General features: G+C 37.1%; 1 protein-coding gene and 1 pseudogene across 6 annotated transcripts in view; both read left to right on the top strand.

The window, feature by feature from the left end:
* The first annotated feature begins 245 nt into the window (after nt 1–245).
* LOC141426539 (uncharacterized) lies at nt 246–8,653 on the top strand (annotated as a pseudogene).
* A 2,847-nt stretch (nt 8,654–11,500) lies between these two features.
* Nucleotides 11,501–16,818, top strand: part of LOC141426538 (glycerophosphocholine phosphodiesterase GPCPD1) — a 30,975-nt gene continuing 25,657 nt past the window's right edge. For 5 of the 6 annotated variants that reach the window (XR_012451247.1, XR_012451246.1, XM_074085531.1 and 2 more), the window contains exons 1-6: nt 11,501–11,663; nt 11,747–12,844; nt 13,267–13,492; nt 13,773–13,982; nt 14,082–14,204; nt 14,349–14,483. Coding sequence is in view for 4 of the 6 variants with exons in the window: in XM_074085531.1 (XP_073941632.1) it covers nt 11,778–12,844; nt 13,267–13,492; nt 13,773–13,982; nt 14,082–14,204; nt 14,349–14,483 (1,761 nt within the window). In the remaining 2 variants the exon portion in view is untranslated. The remainder of the gene's footprint in view (nt 11,664–11,746; nt 12,845–13,266; nt 13,493–13,772; nt 13,983–14,081; nt 14,205–14,348; nt 14,484–16,818) is intronic. The other variant, XM_074085529.1, reaches the window with a different exon arrangement.

Raw genomic sequence — 16,818 nt, 5'->3', positions numbered from 1 at the left:
ACAGCAACCCCAAATTCATTTATAGAGGTACATTTTTTTTTAAGTAGGTAGGTACTAATTCGTACATATTGCGTACATCAGCATTATGTCAATCACAAAACAGACAGTGGGTTTCCAGGGAGCATATGACGTATAAATTAGGCCCGGTTAAGGATTACTTAAACAAGTGAACACTACTTTTATTGATACCCTACCGCTCTCGATAGTTTGTTCTACATTAAGTTTGGCAAGAAAGCTTATCAAGGGAACTTCTCGTTCATTTGCTCTCCAACATTCATGGTCATGGCACTGGTTCAAGGTGCTTCGAATCTCCTTCATTTGCTAATGGGAACATGCAGATGTCTACAATATACTTATCAGTCATACAGTAAGGTCCTAATTTTATTAACTAGCTGCTACTGAAAAGTTTTTTTTAAAAGTACTTAGTTTTGCTATTATGTATCTGTACTTTACATGCCTATATATATTAAAACGAAAGTTTCTTATGTGTTTAGTCAAAAAACCATTGATGCATAACATCAGAGAATATATCACAATTAAATATTTGTATGAAAATAAGCCATGGGAACAAATGCCTTGATGGGCGTAAAGTAAGTACTTCTATTTTATCAGTCGCCCTTATTGGCTTTTGGTGTGAAAGGGTAGCGGATCGAAATACGATGAATGGTATAAAATAGAAGAATTTTACGTCATCAGTAAGTAGGTAAATATTTCTTTATATCATTAGGCCTTATACACTAGTGGTAGGTATGCAGAGTTCAAAGAACTTTTAGAAAGTACGTCGTCTAGGTACCTACTGTTGTTTTGTGTGGAACGAAAAAAGTGAAAATGCTTAATTAGTAAGTTAATTAACTTAATGTCGCTATGAATTAATTAAAGTGCAAGTGACTAGATTCGTTTTTAATTACTTATCTAAAAATGTTTTGTGCTATAAGTTTGCAATATAAAAAAAAAACTACCTAAGCAAAGGTGAACAAAACAACAGTAGTTAAAGACCTTATTTACTATATAAAACTTATAACTGATCATAATTACGACAAAATAATTTTGTTCGCATTCTCGCCACCACTAGTTTTCACTAGTTTCACAATCTAAGAGCACGACGGTAAGTGCTACTTTTTTTAATATGGGCTGCGTCTGACTCCTCTGCCTGTTCCCAATTGCATGACATGACAACAGTGCGATTTTATTATTTGGCAATTATTAGTAAAATGATCTTTATGATGCTATGCTAATATACATAAGAATAATGATGCTCTGGCGAAAAGATACAAGAAATGTTTAGTTTATTTAATTGGCTCACATTTATTCTTATATCTGCACAATCAATCATTGGTCTAATAAAAAAACTTCATAGTGGGTAACTAAACTAAACCACGGAATAAAATTTCAACGAACGGCAAAGTACTTAGCCATAGTTTTTATACTTTCTCTTTTGTGATTCATGAACATGAGCTTGCGTTTTAACTGTTAAGTATATTCTAACCGGTTATTAAATTGATTAAAAATCCCTTGCATAGGTAGGTACTGTGCTTTGTACGCGCTCTCAATGCTGCACCTGTGCTTATTATTAAATTTAATGCAGGTGGATGGTATATTTGAGTAGTGTGTATACTTATTTGAAAATTAGCAAATCCGATTTTAACAGATACCTATTAGTAGATTAGGATCTCTCTTTTCAAAAGTCTCTCCTGAAATGCAATTATTTTGCCGAATATTTTTTTCTGTACAAAATAAACAAGGATTAAATTGGCTTTCAAGTGTTTACTGTTTAGCTTACGAAGTTTTAATTTATCATTAGGTATCTCATTGGAAAAGGAAAAAATCACGAGAAAACCCGCGCTCATCCGTGTCGTGTAGCATTTGAATGTTGGTAATCCATTCCCGAGCCAAAAGGCGTATCAGTATTTTTTTTTCTTTATTTGGGAGTTTACTATACTTGAAAGGTTTAGGTAATTAGCTAGTAAACAAACTCCAGCTGCCAGATTTGGCACATTCAAGGATTTTAAACATTTTACTTAAGTATCTATCATTGTAATACGACCTAAACTAATGTACCTATGAGAATAAATTTCAATACAGAAATGTAAATGTTTAGATAGTTTAGTGGGGGAATTTCGATAAGACACCAAAGTTGACGTTGTTCTGTTTCATCATCATCATCCCAGCCTATATACGGCCCACTGCTGGGCACATGCCTCCTCTCAGAATGAGAGGGCTTGGGCCGTACTTCCCACGCGGGCCCATTGCGGATTGGGAACTTCACACACACCATTGAATTGCTTCGCAAGTGTGTGCAGGTTTCCTCACGATGTATAATTTTAATAACCACCTGGACAAAGGCTTAAAATAAAATCTTGAAATGAAATAAATTGGGTATCCCGAATAGATCTTTCAAAAACATGAAAGATGTGCTAAGGTCATTTTTCGATTTATGAATCTGTTCGGAAAATTTTAAGCTTTACAGTGCTATATTTCTTAAACGAGTCAAGTGTCTCTACAAGCTAAATCATAGGCTTGAAAATCATTTTGGGACTTTTTCTAAATTCGTAACTGAAGTATTCTTAACCCTTAATAAGGCCCCATTTATTGGAGTATACTACCACAGAATCAAAATCAGCTATCGAATACATACCTGACAAAGGATATTTTTAAAGATAGTAGTATTTTCAATACTTCATTACAATGGATATTGTAACTTATACAAAACAATAAAGTTGAATTTCCAATTCAGTGCATGTGGTTGCTAAATAGCCCCTACCTTTTTTAGGACTTAATGTAATTCTATTAATTGGACTTAATACGTCAATGTCACTCAAATCAGTTTAACAATTTTACAATGACTGTGAACTTAAATAATGCGTGAAAAAAAGCACGTAGTTTACCTGAGCTGCCTGTCGAAGTTAACGGAAATCGAGAAATCACGGTATATATATCTATTACGTAGGTAAAGAAAAATCTTAATCAATTATTTGCCTTGCATTTAAATTAAAATACATTATATAACATCGATGACTGGGTACGACCTACTCATAATACAAGTTAGGTAAGCTTCATAGTTAGGGTCAGTGGCACTAGGCTATTCGATGGTCACGTCCTAGTCCTACCTTAAGTACGTAACTAATAATTAAGTATCTTATATTCGTAACTAATTGCTCGCGTAGGTATTGTGTTTTAATTAGATTTGTAAAAAAATCTCATGTTCTACGCGTAGATATTTCTTGCAAGTAGAACTTTTAGATTTTATTTTTTACCCACAATGCAACACAGACTGCGGACCTAAAATGAGTTAACTGAAAATTCGTTTTATTTGTGGGTGCTGTTTCCATAGTTCTACTTGTTCACCGACTTCAAAAAAGGATGTTATCGACTCGGTTGGATTTTTTATATTTTACCCGCTTTGTTTCCTGTTCCTGTTGCATAATTTGAAGAAATGAACCAATCCTTATTTTATGATTTTATAATTTTCTGAGATCTAATTAGATAAGATTGCGTAATGTGCCTTGGAATACGATTTAAAATTTAAAATTTGATTTGTAGCTCATTTCATCAATAGGTACGTACTTACCTATATCCATACTGTACCACTACCATGAGTTTACAGTGACCGTACTCGATAGCGACGGCGTAAATTAATTGTAGAGGCGCTGTGCCCTTAGTGTAAGTTTTCGGATACAAAATAGGTAAGTCTCGATCGCGTTCGCGTTAAAATCTCAATTTGTATGCAAACACGCACCGCGCCTCCAGCGGAACGTTTGCGATGTTCGTGTTTCCATACAAATTGAGAGTTTAACGCGAACGCGATCGAAACTTATTTTGTAACCAAAAACTTGCACTAAAGGTACTGTACAATTCTCCATACAAATAAATTACGCCGTCGATATCGAGTACGGTCACTGTAAACTCATGGTAGTGGCACTGATAGCGACTGATTACCTAACGATCGTAGAACTACCCATTTCTCAAACGTGGCTGAACGGATTGTGATGAGTGTTTATATAAATACTAGCTTTTGCCCGCGGCTTCGTCCGCGTGGAATTCGGTTATCGCGCGCTGTTCCCACGGAAACTGCATTTTTCCGGGATAAAAAGTAGCCTGTCACTCGGGCCCGTAAACTATCTCTATGCCAAAAATCACGTCGATAAGTCGCTCCGTTAGGGCGGGAAGACGGACAAACACACAAACATACAAACACACTTTCGCATTTATAATATTATAGTATAGTATGTATAATGGTGTGCATGCCGTACAATTACAATTCAATCAATTTTCTTGCTTACGGTCTCTCATTTCTTCAATATATGCGACAGGAAACAGCGATTGAAACGCTTGTAGACCTATAGGTACTTATTTATTCTTGTACCGAAGTGGTTAGGTATATAGTTTATTTTCATCAAAAGGAGCAAACAACAAGGCTACCCAACCCAACAAGGTACTCAATTTTCAGTCATTTATAGGTCATAAAATATCATGGTCAATCATCAATTACTTAGATGCCTGTGGTTCAATGTGCCCTAAAATTTACACTAGATATGTGGGAACAGCGGTGTATAATTTTTCTTGGACGACTACAACCAACACTGTCGCACAGAACGGCATTACAGTACCTACGTCGTTATGCAGAAAGAAAGTACCGACAGCAGACACACAATACTGTGCGGCTGTAATAAAAAATACTTACGCAAGTCAGCAAACTCGCCTAACTCCCGCAAATAGTTTCCTGCATGTTTATTTTAAATATAAAAAAACTATTTATATTAGAAATATATCTGGTTTTGGAATCTACATAAGTGTAGGTGCCATATATAAATATATTGCAAAGTGAAAATGTAAATAATTATTCACTCCGTATAGAATGATATTTATTTTTCCTTTATTATGGTACAGGTAGCAGTAATTGCTAAACGATTCTAAAATTTCACAAAACTACACATTACATAGAGGAACCGCCATTTCCGTGCCAATTCTATATAATAGTTACCTGATAATTTACCTATTTCAAAGTAATAAATCGTCACTACTTTGAAAAAATCACGTACTTATCTGAAATCAATATGTCAACAAAATTGAACCTTGACGTAATGTTCATAAAGTTCACTCAGAAAATTATTTATTTTGAGGTCCGAGTTTTTTTTAAAGTAGTGACGAAATCCTACCCATTTAGCGGGATAAGTAAAGTACCTACCTCTAAATATGGGAGAGGTATATGCGCGTGTTGTTCTTCGTAAAAGGCAATAATAAACGTCCATTAGTTTTTCGTCAAAATAATACTTTTGCTGCTGACCGTACCTCGTGCCTAAACTGCAAATTGGCTGGGACGGTTATTGGGTTAATGGTGTACCTACACCATTGGTCACGAATATATATAGCAGATTAGCAAATAAAAATGTGCTATAAATACTTGGGTATCTCGTAAGACAATGTAACGATAACAGCAACGTAGTTTGTTTTGCCTATTTATTTGATTCTACCCTGACTAACACATGCATATGCTTATTGACTAAAGATGCGGGTTCGATTCCCGAAATTTGAATTAACGCGTGTTTGCAACAGTTACCATTATTGTATTTTATTTTTCGTTAATGAAGTTCATTTAGGTAGGTACCTATAAGGTTATACGCGCCTAAGTATATCTAGTACCTATTCAATTCAATCTGTGCGATACTTACGATGTAGTGTTTTTTTTTGTACTGATTTGTGGTGTGCAATAAAGAAAATTTGTATTGTACTTAGGTATTGTAAATATTGTAGTAACATGGTGCTCGGTAACTTGACTATTTCCATTAGATAAACTTTTTTCGAAAAACTAATCTTATGGAAATAGAGCACAGAATAGATATAAGATATCGACACGGCCAAAGTTGCAAAAATGTATACACGACTTTATGCACTTAACATTAGGCCGTGTAGACCTACATATTTTTGCAACTTTGGCCGTGTCGATATCTTTGCCCTTGACTGTACAAGTATGGAAGCAGATTTTTTTCAAATAACATACTGTAAATCTGTGTGTTGGTGGGTTGTTTGATTGAATAAATGAATATGAATATCAAAACTTCCATTCGGATTACATTTTCGAGTAATTGTGAAAATTAAAGGGTAGTAATTTTGTCGTGTGGTGTTTAAGGTACACTCGTATTTAAAATTCATCACATTTTTTCTTCACTTTCAAGACCCTGATCTTCTTTAGTCTTTTTGTCAATGAAAATAATACATTATAGGAATTGGTTCGGAGCTTTCGTCTGGAATTGAACAAGCAATAAGTAGATAAACGTGACAAATGTACTTACACAATTATGGTCGTTGTCAGGCCTATCGTTTTTCAAGTTAGATACTTACTCTGTTTCGATTCAGGTCGCGTTTTTAATATGTTTGGAATTTGACACGTCTTAGTGATAAAAAATCATTACGATTTTTCGGTTTTACAAACATCAAGCCAAGCTAGTACGCCCAGGTACTAGCCTAATTTAAACTAGAAGTAGATCATTTAAACTTGACCTAATTAATAACTTTCAGTGTCAACGGCGAAACAGATAAATTACGCCACTAGGTGTACCGTTGGTACAGTCGCCATCAGATATTTCGGAGCGGTCAAGGTTGTCAAAAATATCAGAACATGCACTCTATTATTAAGGTATTAAGAGTTCATAATTTTGACACTTTTGATCACCTTGGCCGCTCCGAAATATTTGATGGCGAACACTGGCGCTACACTAGGTACTACTGTCTCGACTGATTCTTAATTTATATTTAAGTCATTAATTTTTCCTTTAGGTACTCGTTTCAAAGATTTCAAAAGTAGATGGGCACATTGTATCACTACAAGTTATCATGATTATTCGACTGGAGCTAAAGTTATATATTATCGATTTATAGTTATGTATGTTTATGTTTATTTAATCAATAGGTAGCTATCTTATTTATTAATTACTTAGAAAAAAAAACACTAAATAAATGTTTTCTTTTGTTACAGCTATGTTGTTACTGGAGAGTGACATGTTCATGATGCGCTAAATGCATCAGCTACCAATAAAAAGGAACCCAAAAAGAGGAAACGACGCACTAGCGGTTCAAAAGACGGAAACACTACAAATGATGGATCTCCACCTCATACACCAAACTCAATATCAAGTCCAACCAGTGAAAGCAAATCTGTCCCACCAAAGTTTTATCAGGACACTCTGGATACAGAAGAAGAAAAGGAAAAAACAAATGACAGGCTTTCCGATAGTAATGAGAATAAAGAAAATTCATCTGATAAAGAACTTGATGAATCCATCGACATGTCAGAACCGCCGCCGCACACTTTAACGATCAATGGTTTAAAAGGTGTGTTATGTTATCATAAGAGAAAGGGTCCTAAGAAAAGCATCAAATGGAAGCCTGATTCTGAACTGGAAGAGATTCAATATTTCGACCTTGACGAAACTGAAAGAGTTAATGTGACTAAGACATTCACAGATATGAAACATTTGGAAAGGATTCACGAAAGAGAAGCTTTCCAAAAGGGTAGAAATCTTAGTGGAGACGATTTGATGGAGGAAAGAACTAGTTGGAAACCTTTAATACCTATTGATACAGAAGGGCAAGTGCAAGTAGAATACGGAAAAAATAGTAAAGAAAAAGACATTCAGGCTATCCGACAAAAAGGGACATTACAACCCCTTTATTTCCATAAGTCAATGATACCTGATTCTGCATTAGAACCAGATACCGAAACTCATACGTATTCTGAACCAACCATTATACCTTTAGAAGATGTTACAGGCAATCAAGATAATACTAGTGATTTTAGAAATATGCCGTGGCCTGAGCCTAAAGGCAACACCCCTCCAGCATCAAGTAATAATATTAATATGCCAGCCATGTTTCCCACAAATATGCCACAATTTCCAAACGGCTTTCCGCCTGCACAATTTCCAAATGTGCCTGGATTCCAAGGTCCTCCTGGAATGGTGCCAGCTGATTGGCAAAACGGGGTGCCTCCTCACATAATGGCAAATGGTATTCCTGGTGGAATTCCCCCGGCAGGTCTTACGCCTGGAGCGATTCCGCCGGTAAATATGCCACCGGGCATGATGGTTCCCCCTGATAATATGATGATGGGGCCGGAGATGTTCGTAGGAGGCCCTAATGCTATGTTTCCACCTGGCATGGGTCCAGATGGATTTAGTATGCAGCCAAATATGTTTCCTCCTGACTTTAACATGTCTGGTCCACCTGGAAACGGGCCTGAAGGGTTCCCTGGCCCTGGGAACTTCCGTGGTCCTATGCGTGGCCGCGGTTCGGGTGGCCATTGGCGTGGGAAAGGCTCTGGCAGCTGGGACGGGCCACAAAGAGGTAGAGGTGGCAATGGCAATGCGCGAGGCGGCAGAAAAGCTGTTTGTATATATTTTCAAAGAAAAGGATTGTGCAGACAAGGTGACAACTGTTCGTTTTTACATCCTGGTGTAAATTGCCCATATTGAGTATTGTTGAAAGGATTATAATTTATACTAGTGAGAATAACGAGTAGAACCCGTTTCCAAGGAGATAAATTTAAGTTTTCTAAGTTTAAATAATCGGCGAAGACTGCTAAAATAGGTGTATTGTAAATTTGTACATAAAGTAAACTAATGTTTATAAATAAAATAGCAAAGTTTAATTAAAACAATGGTTTTATTAAATCTCTGTTACATTTACACGCTTGCAGAGGCTTGCCAAGCGTCTACCAACTCCAAGCCTATACAAACGCTTGAATGCCATTTACACGCTTGCAAGCGCGTCAGTGTATTCCGGACAGGCAAGCATGGCAGACGTGGATCTCGAGGTTTGCTTCGGCTCTTGTGTGAGCTTGACATATTGTTATTTAAAGAAAAAGGATAAAATTTCTTTGTTAGTCTTAGCACTCATAATGGTCACTAAAATTTGTTTAATATGTACGTCCGTACGGCGTGATCTCCACGAGCCAACGTGTAAACACGTCGCAAACGCTTGCCGCAAGTTTCTTTGATCTGTGTTGAAAAACCGACCGACACCGGCCCGGATCGGTGGCAAGCGCAGGCTGGCAAGTTCACGCAAGCCTATCCAAACGGGCCGTTTACACACGCTTGCGCTGGCTGGTGAGAGTATAAACCTAATATTACTAGCGTATGTTTATGGGTGAGAGCTTGCCGAAGCTTGACAAGCGTGTAAATGTAGCATTATATTGAGCTGATTTTGAATACAGGCCCTCTACGAAGTGCAAAACTCGAACTTTGTATGTTGCCGTCCCGCTGACGCTTATGTCGAGTTTCGTAGTAGCCCCTCAGAGATGACAAAACAGCAGGGCTACTACGAAACTCTTAAGTTTGTGTCCTGCGGTCCCTCTCGCTCTCGTATTAAATAGTATAAGTGTCAGAGAGACCGCACGACACGAACTACGAACTTCGAGTTTCGTATCGTAGCCCTGCTGCAGTTACTTACAAGCATGGACAGTACTACCTAAACGCCACTTGCAGTTCAAAAGCACGACGAAAATTATGAAAAATCCTACGCCAACTTACGAACAGTAATTAATATAACTCGGCTACCGATAATTATATGTATGTATGTAAAACTCTTTTTAAATTGACAAACTTTGAGATACTTGTACAAAGGCGGACTTATCCCTTTAAGGGATCTCTACCAGTCAGCCTTTGAGTAGATGAGAGGAGTAACCGTTAGGGTCCGACAAAAGAAAGTTCAAGAGTCAAAAATAGTGGAGGCTACTATACAGTCTTTTAAACAATAATACATAAATTACAATATAAATACATCAATAAACTACTTTATGTATATATATATATAACATAATACATATTATACATGCGAAAATAAAACAAAGGAAATGTGCTCAAATGTTTAAGGAAAAGGTGTAAGCCACATCCTTCTCATCTCAAGCCCTCCCTGAAAGATCCCACGGTGGGAGATTGCCTGATGGAGGTCGGTAACCGATTACACAGCCTGGCAGCTTGCACTGTAAAAGATTTAGAGTAGGTATGTTTTGGAAGAGGTAGAAGGACAGGCTAAAAGCAGATTGGTAGGTACTCGATCGTTACCGATACTGACTGCCAGCAGCCAAGTAGCTGAAACGCTCGGAAAGGTATATAGGTGCAGAAGGGTTAAAAAGAGTGTTGAAAAGTAATGACAGAACGTGGACGTTCCTGCGATCTCTTATAAGCAAGCCACCACTTCAGCTGTATCTACCCTGAAATTAGACACGTGGTCGTACTTGCGGAGTCCAAAAATGTATCGAATACATACATTCTGAAGGCGGTCAAGCATGTCAAAGCAGCCCCTCACCCAGATTCAGATAGCCAATAACACCATAGCGACGTAGCGAGGAGTAACCGTTTCCACAACGAAGGGAAACAGCCCGAGGAAAAAGAAAAAATAATAATATGGGATAGTTTAATTTCGGCCCTGAGCATGGGCATGTCCAAGCTCAAGTCGTCTTCACCAACAGCCTTCGTCCGAATCAATTTAAGAATACTAAGAACATCTCGTGGGGCTATGCTACTAAGATCAAAAGAGGGGACGTCAGGGTGTTGAATACTGGGTGATACTGCCAAGAAAAGATAGGGTGTGTTGCTTAGATACAGGATTCAATTGAACTGGTGAAGTGCTAAAGTGTTTATTGAGGCCATTGAGGTCAGTCAATGTAAAAGAATTGAGTTGAGATTTGCCCACCCCTAGGGTTTTTTATATTATAATATCTTCTAAATTGATTACGCGGCAACTAATATTGTGTCAGCTACTTTATGTAATAATAGTACTACAGTAAGGACACCCAATACACAAATCATGGTCAACAGTATTCGTTTGATTTTAAATAATGGTATTTTATTGGCTGGCAAGACGATAGAACGAGACAAATGGCATCGGTTGTAACTATCCCCCTCATCGTGTATTTTCCTCCATGTTAAGCGCTATGGAAAAAAATACTTTATTTTCTTGTAATATGGTTCATTTTCGTAACTACGAATTTTCTGACTACTCGGTCCCGTTTGGGTAGTACGTCCATGCTTAGAAGAGGAAGGATTACCAGATTACCCCATAGACCAACCATAGACATACATACCTACACCGTGTTTACTTCCTCTGAGGATTACCAGATTAGGGGGTAATCTGCACAGAACAATAATAAATCTTTTTTATTATTCTGTGGTAATCTATGAAGAGACTCGAAGGAACTACGTGTTAAAAACATTCCAAAAGGTTTAATGTTTCATAGCTGGCCATCTATTCCGAGCTTTTAAGATTTCTACGCCTTAGTTAGAGTGTTTTCAGATCATCCGATCCGATATCGGATCATATTTCATACATTTTAGTTGCCACGATATCGTATCAGCGTCCGATACCGATATAGAATCGGATAATGTGAATACGCTCTAATAGTATACTTTATTAAACTGTCACTACCAAGTCACTACTATTATATATTCTGTGCTACTGGCCAAAAATGATGCATGAATGAAATGGATGCATATCGTCATTTCATTTCACACGTCAATCAGGTTCATGCTTCAATTCAAACTTTAAAATTAGAAAAAAAAGATCTAAATTGTGTTAATTTTGCAATTTCTGCTAAACTATGATATTATAGAGGTACAAAGTCTTCAAATTTGTATTATGACTGATTAATTTTACACACAATAAACAGAGTAAGCACAATATTTTGACGTGCGTGGTAAAACATCAAATTCTATATACTTTGACTCAATTAGGTCTTTGTTACTGGTTGCAGTCGTTACTTGCTGACGATCGTCAGCAGGAATATGCAGCGCTGGTTCTTTGCCGAAGATCGTAGCAGGCCGAAATCAAGAGTTCCAAAGAAAATGTCTTTCAAGGCACCAGAGCCTGAACCCGAGTTAACTTACCAAGATTGGACGTTTACCGTATCGGTGCCAGATGTTAACGCGCGTGAAACAGTTGTGATTGTTGGAAGCATCTACGAACTTGGTGAATGGGACTACACAAAAGCAGTTCCACTTGAAAACCACCCAGGTACTGATTTATGGTCCAAAACTTTAACAATTCCTAATACTTGTGAGATTTACTATAGATATGCCATATGTGCTATCAGTGATGAAAACAAAGATGATATAGTTGTGCGTTATTGGGAGACCAATATTAAACCTAGGGTGATTCCTGAAACCATGCTGCATCCAGTAACTGATATTTTTGGCAAATATAATGATAGAGTAGGAGTCACCAGAGGATGGCTTACTAGTCAGACATTGCTGCAATTCAAATTTGTTAAAAATCCATTAAAACTGAAGACTCGACTGACCGGAAGAGTAATGAGTATAAAAGTAACTCCTGTGAGTTTGTGTTTTGGAGCTGAAGGTCAGATTGAAGACTCTGTTAGCACTGACACTACTGAGGTGGAGGCGCCTGCTGGAGTATCAGTGGAGGCATCTACACTAGATGACAATGCCTCTGTATGTCACTTGCATGTACAAGAACAGTTTGGGAAGGAATACAAACCTAATGACATTCTGATTATAAATGTTATGGCTTCACAACCTCGTAGCCTGGCTTATCTTATTGATTTTTACTGCTACAGCTCTAGAGCATCCATGGAAGATCCTCCCTGCCATGTAGGCTATACTTATGTCTTGCCGAATATGTTCAAACCTTCTGAAGGTACATTAGAGTTACCTGTCACTTGCAATATCAAGCATCGTCCCCTTGGGACAGTGACATTTCACTACTTAATTATTCATCCGTTGCCTGAAAAACTTTGCAATTTTGAAGTGTCTTATGCCAAGTACTGGGACCCAGCTTGGACAGGCCTGGAAGTGGGCCATCGTGGACTTGGTGCTAGCTTCAAAACAAAAGAGTAAGTCTTCTATCATATCTAAATAAGAAAAGAATCAGCCCTACAACTTATACTGCCAATAATGGATATCATCATCATCATGATGATAAGTACAGTGGCAGTAAGTGGCAGTATACTATACTAGTTTTCCTATAACCTTTCTGTATGATCAGATTGAAACATGTTATGCCTATCAAATCAACGGTTAAGAACCAATACTGTCTATCTACCATCTTTTAGCATGATAGTTAGGTGTTATTGATTCTTATTCATTGAAATATCAGTTGAGCTCAGTTTCTTACTTACAATACCACCTGTTTACTTTTAATTATAATTTATATTCCAACTTAAATTGTCAACCTGGTGGGCTGCCATTAAATTACTCCAACTTTTGTAATAATCATTAATGTCTTTAGCATTATGAACATTGCAATAATTTTCAGAGGAAATTCTATTCGTGAAAACACAATTGCTTCTCTTAAAAAGGCAGCTGCAAGTGGTGCAGATATGCTTGAATTTGATGTTCAGCTAAGTAAAGATATGATACCAGTTATATATCATGATTTTTATGTATGTATATCTATGAAAAGAAAGAAGGAAATTGACTTCACAGAAATGCTAGAATTACCTGTGAAGGACTTGACTTTGGAACATCTTCAAAAGCTCAAGGTACAATATGATGTGTTAAAAAGTGTGAAAATATTAGAATTCAAGTGAACAAGCATTTTTTTTTTAAATTTAAACAATTAATTTAAGTTTTCCCAATGTTCAATCGTAATTACTACACATTCCTGAGACCTAACCATTTATTCGGTCCAGAGATGTGCAGTGATTATACAATGTTATTTAAACACAATGTAAGCTATTAAAAAGCAAGTTAATTGCCAAAATGTCATTACAGAAATTTGAATATTAGTAATGTTGAATTGGGGTAATCTATTTTTTACAGGTGTATCATTTAGTTGAGGGACGGAATCATGAAACCCTTTTTAATGATGAAGATTTGGAAGAGCACCAGCCTTTCCCAACATTAGAAATGGCTTTTAAGGAGATAGATATTCATGTTGGGTTCAATGTGGAGCTCAAATGGACCATGGAGCTAGAGGATGGCACTTTCGAGTTGAATAATCCTTTCGATATGAATACTTATGTAGACAAAGTAAGATCAATCCAAACAATATTACCTAATTTGCTAAAAATCTGTTCAGATCATCAAATTGATGCTTATAGTTTTTTGAACTAACTATTACTTGTTTAGGTTTTGGAAGTTGTTCTCAAAAATGGCGGGGATCGTCGTATCATATTTTCCTGTTTCAATCCAGACATCTGTACAATGGTCCGGTATAAGCAGAACAAGTATCCAGTTATGTTTTTAACTGTTGTAAGTATATCACCTTATTCATTGTTAATGTTCTTTATTTATCTCACTCTGCTTACTTACTTATTTCAAGCAGTATTTAAAATTGTGTTTAAAAATAATATGCTGCCTTTTTGGAAATGATATTAAATGATATTTTTTCCTCAGGGCAAAACAGAAAAATACCAGCCATATCGAGACCCTCGATGCTTGTCAATTCCAGCAGCAGTACAGAATGCTATTAGCTCGGATATTTTAGGCATTGTTGTACACACAGAAGATCTACTCAGAGACCCGTCACAGGTAAATTTTCTATGTTCATGAGCGTAATTATCAACAATTTAGTCGACCTTCGGCTAATTACACAATACACGTGCTAGCTATGTTATGTCCCCTTCACGTGACTAAAAATAATCTCAGAGATAATTTTGTTCACATGAAGAGATGCACGCAAATACATATTGCGTCACCGCATTGTTCGATTTTATCGTTATTGAAACATTATTATTACAGATTTATTTAGTGTGATTCTTTTGACGATTGCCTTGAGTATGACCATAGGCAAGATAAGAACATGTTAGACAAGAACATAAAATTAATACGTGAAATTTTGAAGAGCTCATAGATAAGAGCATAAGGTTTTGGTTTAAATTTCATTGTCATCAAAACTACATATCCCTACCAAATTTCGAGACCATTCTAATAAAATGTAATAAATTAATCTTAACCGTTAAAGAGTTCCATCCTGCTGCAACGATCCTGGTCAGATCAACAGAATTTCAGTACCAATAATATTGTATTATGTCACTGGACTTACAAAAATAAGTAATGCCAAATTTTAGCTTAAAGGGATAGGTACCACCATATGGTCGAAAAACGGTTTCAAATTTGGAAATCATAACTCACAAACACACTTAGGTACCTGCATACTGTACTGTAACCTTACAGACGTCAGTCTGTAATGTTTCATCTTATGTAAACATAGATTTAGATATATATATGTGGGACTATGAACAAAGAGCGGAATATCAAATTTCAAAAGATTTCGCTTGTGTCTAAATCACAATCAAGATTAATGCTGATAACGTAAACATTGGGCTAAGAATGCGTGTTGCCTGCGTGCGCGCCTATCTTAAGTACACACTTAAATTAAAAGCGCCCAGCGGGGCTGCTTCGGGGCTCGGGGTTCGTGTCGTGCAGTCCCTCTGACACTTACACTATTTGGTACGGGAGCGAAAGGGATGGTACGAGACAGATCAAATTTCTGAAGCCAATCAATGTAACGAAAGAAGCGACCATGGCCAGATTAGAAAACGTAACTACAAAAGTCAGGATAGCCAGAGAAGAAAAAGTAACAACTGAAGCCGATGTAACGAAAGAAGCGACCGTGGCCAGTGTAGAAAAAATAGCTAAAGAGGCCAGGATAGCCAGAGTAGAAAATGTAATCCTTGTCATAGATGTATAACTACAATTTAAGTTATAAAAAGGAGCGCGAAGATGAGCCGAAACACTTTTCATTTTGCTACAAGTTCGGAAAGATTCTCCCTGAATTATTGAGGTATCAATTATTCTCGTAATTTTTGCTGGGGGTTTTAATAATTTCTGGTGTTAATTATAGTGTATTTATTGTGTGAATTTCCTGCTAAGTGTATTTTATCGCCAAAATACGAGTGATTTGATATTCATTGCTTTGAGATTCGAAGCGTTTATTTAATAGTTGAAACAGGGTTTAGTGGGATTTTGAGTTTTATGTTTTTGATTGTGAAGTTTTGGGTTAGTATTAATCTTGGGGTAGAGGAGAACCCAACCGGATTTCGGCTCAGTAAAAGCCGATTCCTAGGGAATGAGAGCCAGGTCACCTAGCGGTAACGGACAGGCTGGCATTCCCTGGGAACGTTCTTCAGTGTAGAGTATGCTTATGGAGTAAGGGCGGGGTCTTGTATTATACCGGAAGAGACAGGCCTAATATTCTCCCAGGGTTTTGGAGGGTTTGAGATTCCATACCGGTGTTCCAAATTCACCAAGATCTTGTCCGCTTTATCTATTTATTTATTTATATTAGCTTAGAATAGGCTCTCTCACTGCACTTTGAGAGAGGCTCCGCGAGTAAATTAAATGTCAGCCGGTGAAATTACTGGCACTTGAGGTATCCCATCTTAGGCCTCTAGGTTGGCAACGCATCTGCAATACCCGTGGTGTTGCAGATGTTTATGGGCGGTGGTCATCTCTTACCATAAGGAGACCCACTTGCTCGTTTGCCATCCAATCGAATAAAATAAAAAATAAATGTGGAACCCGGGTTCCCAGTTTGCTGTCTTCGCGTAGTTTAGTTAATTAGTTCAGAATTAGGGATAGGATATAGTAGGTTTGGTATTGTTGCTTCCGCTTGGGTAAGGTGCAGGTTGTGTTTGTTTTATTTACTTAATTTGGCATTTACTTGTGTGTGTCAATTGTGTTTTTCTTCCCATTAACTATATAGCTACTTATCTATTTGTCTAGGACTGCTTTTAAACTTGCCTGCTACGTACAGAACCTAGCCATACTCATGGCCATGGCGACATACTTACATAGATACTGACGATAAATGACAGACTTTTGACGGCCGACGAATGAAAGGTTTCGGCGTTTCACTTTTCAT

This window comes from Choristoneura fumiferana, chromosome 3 (assembly GCF_025370935.1).
Source record: "Choristoneura fumiferana chromosome 3, NRCan_CFum_1, whole genome shotgun sequence".
NCBI lineage: Eukaryota > Metazoa > Arthropoda > Insecta > Lepidoptera > Tortricidae > Choristoneura > Choristoneura fumiferana.
Note: the sequence above shows the minus strand (reverse complement) of the source record. Positions and strands in the feature narration are given on the sequence as shown.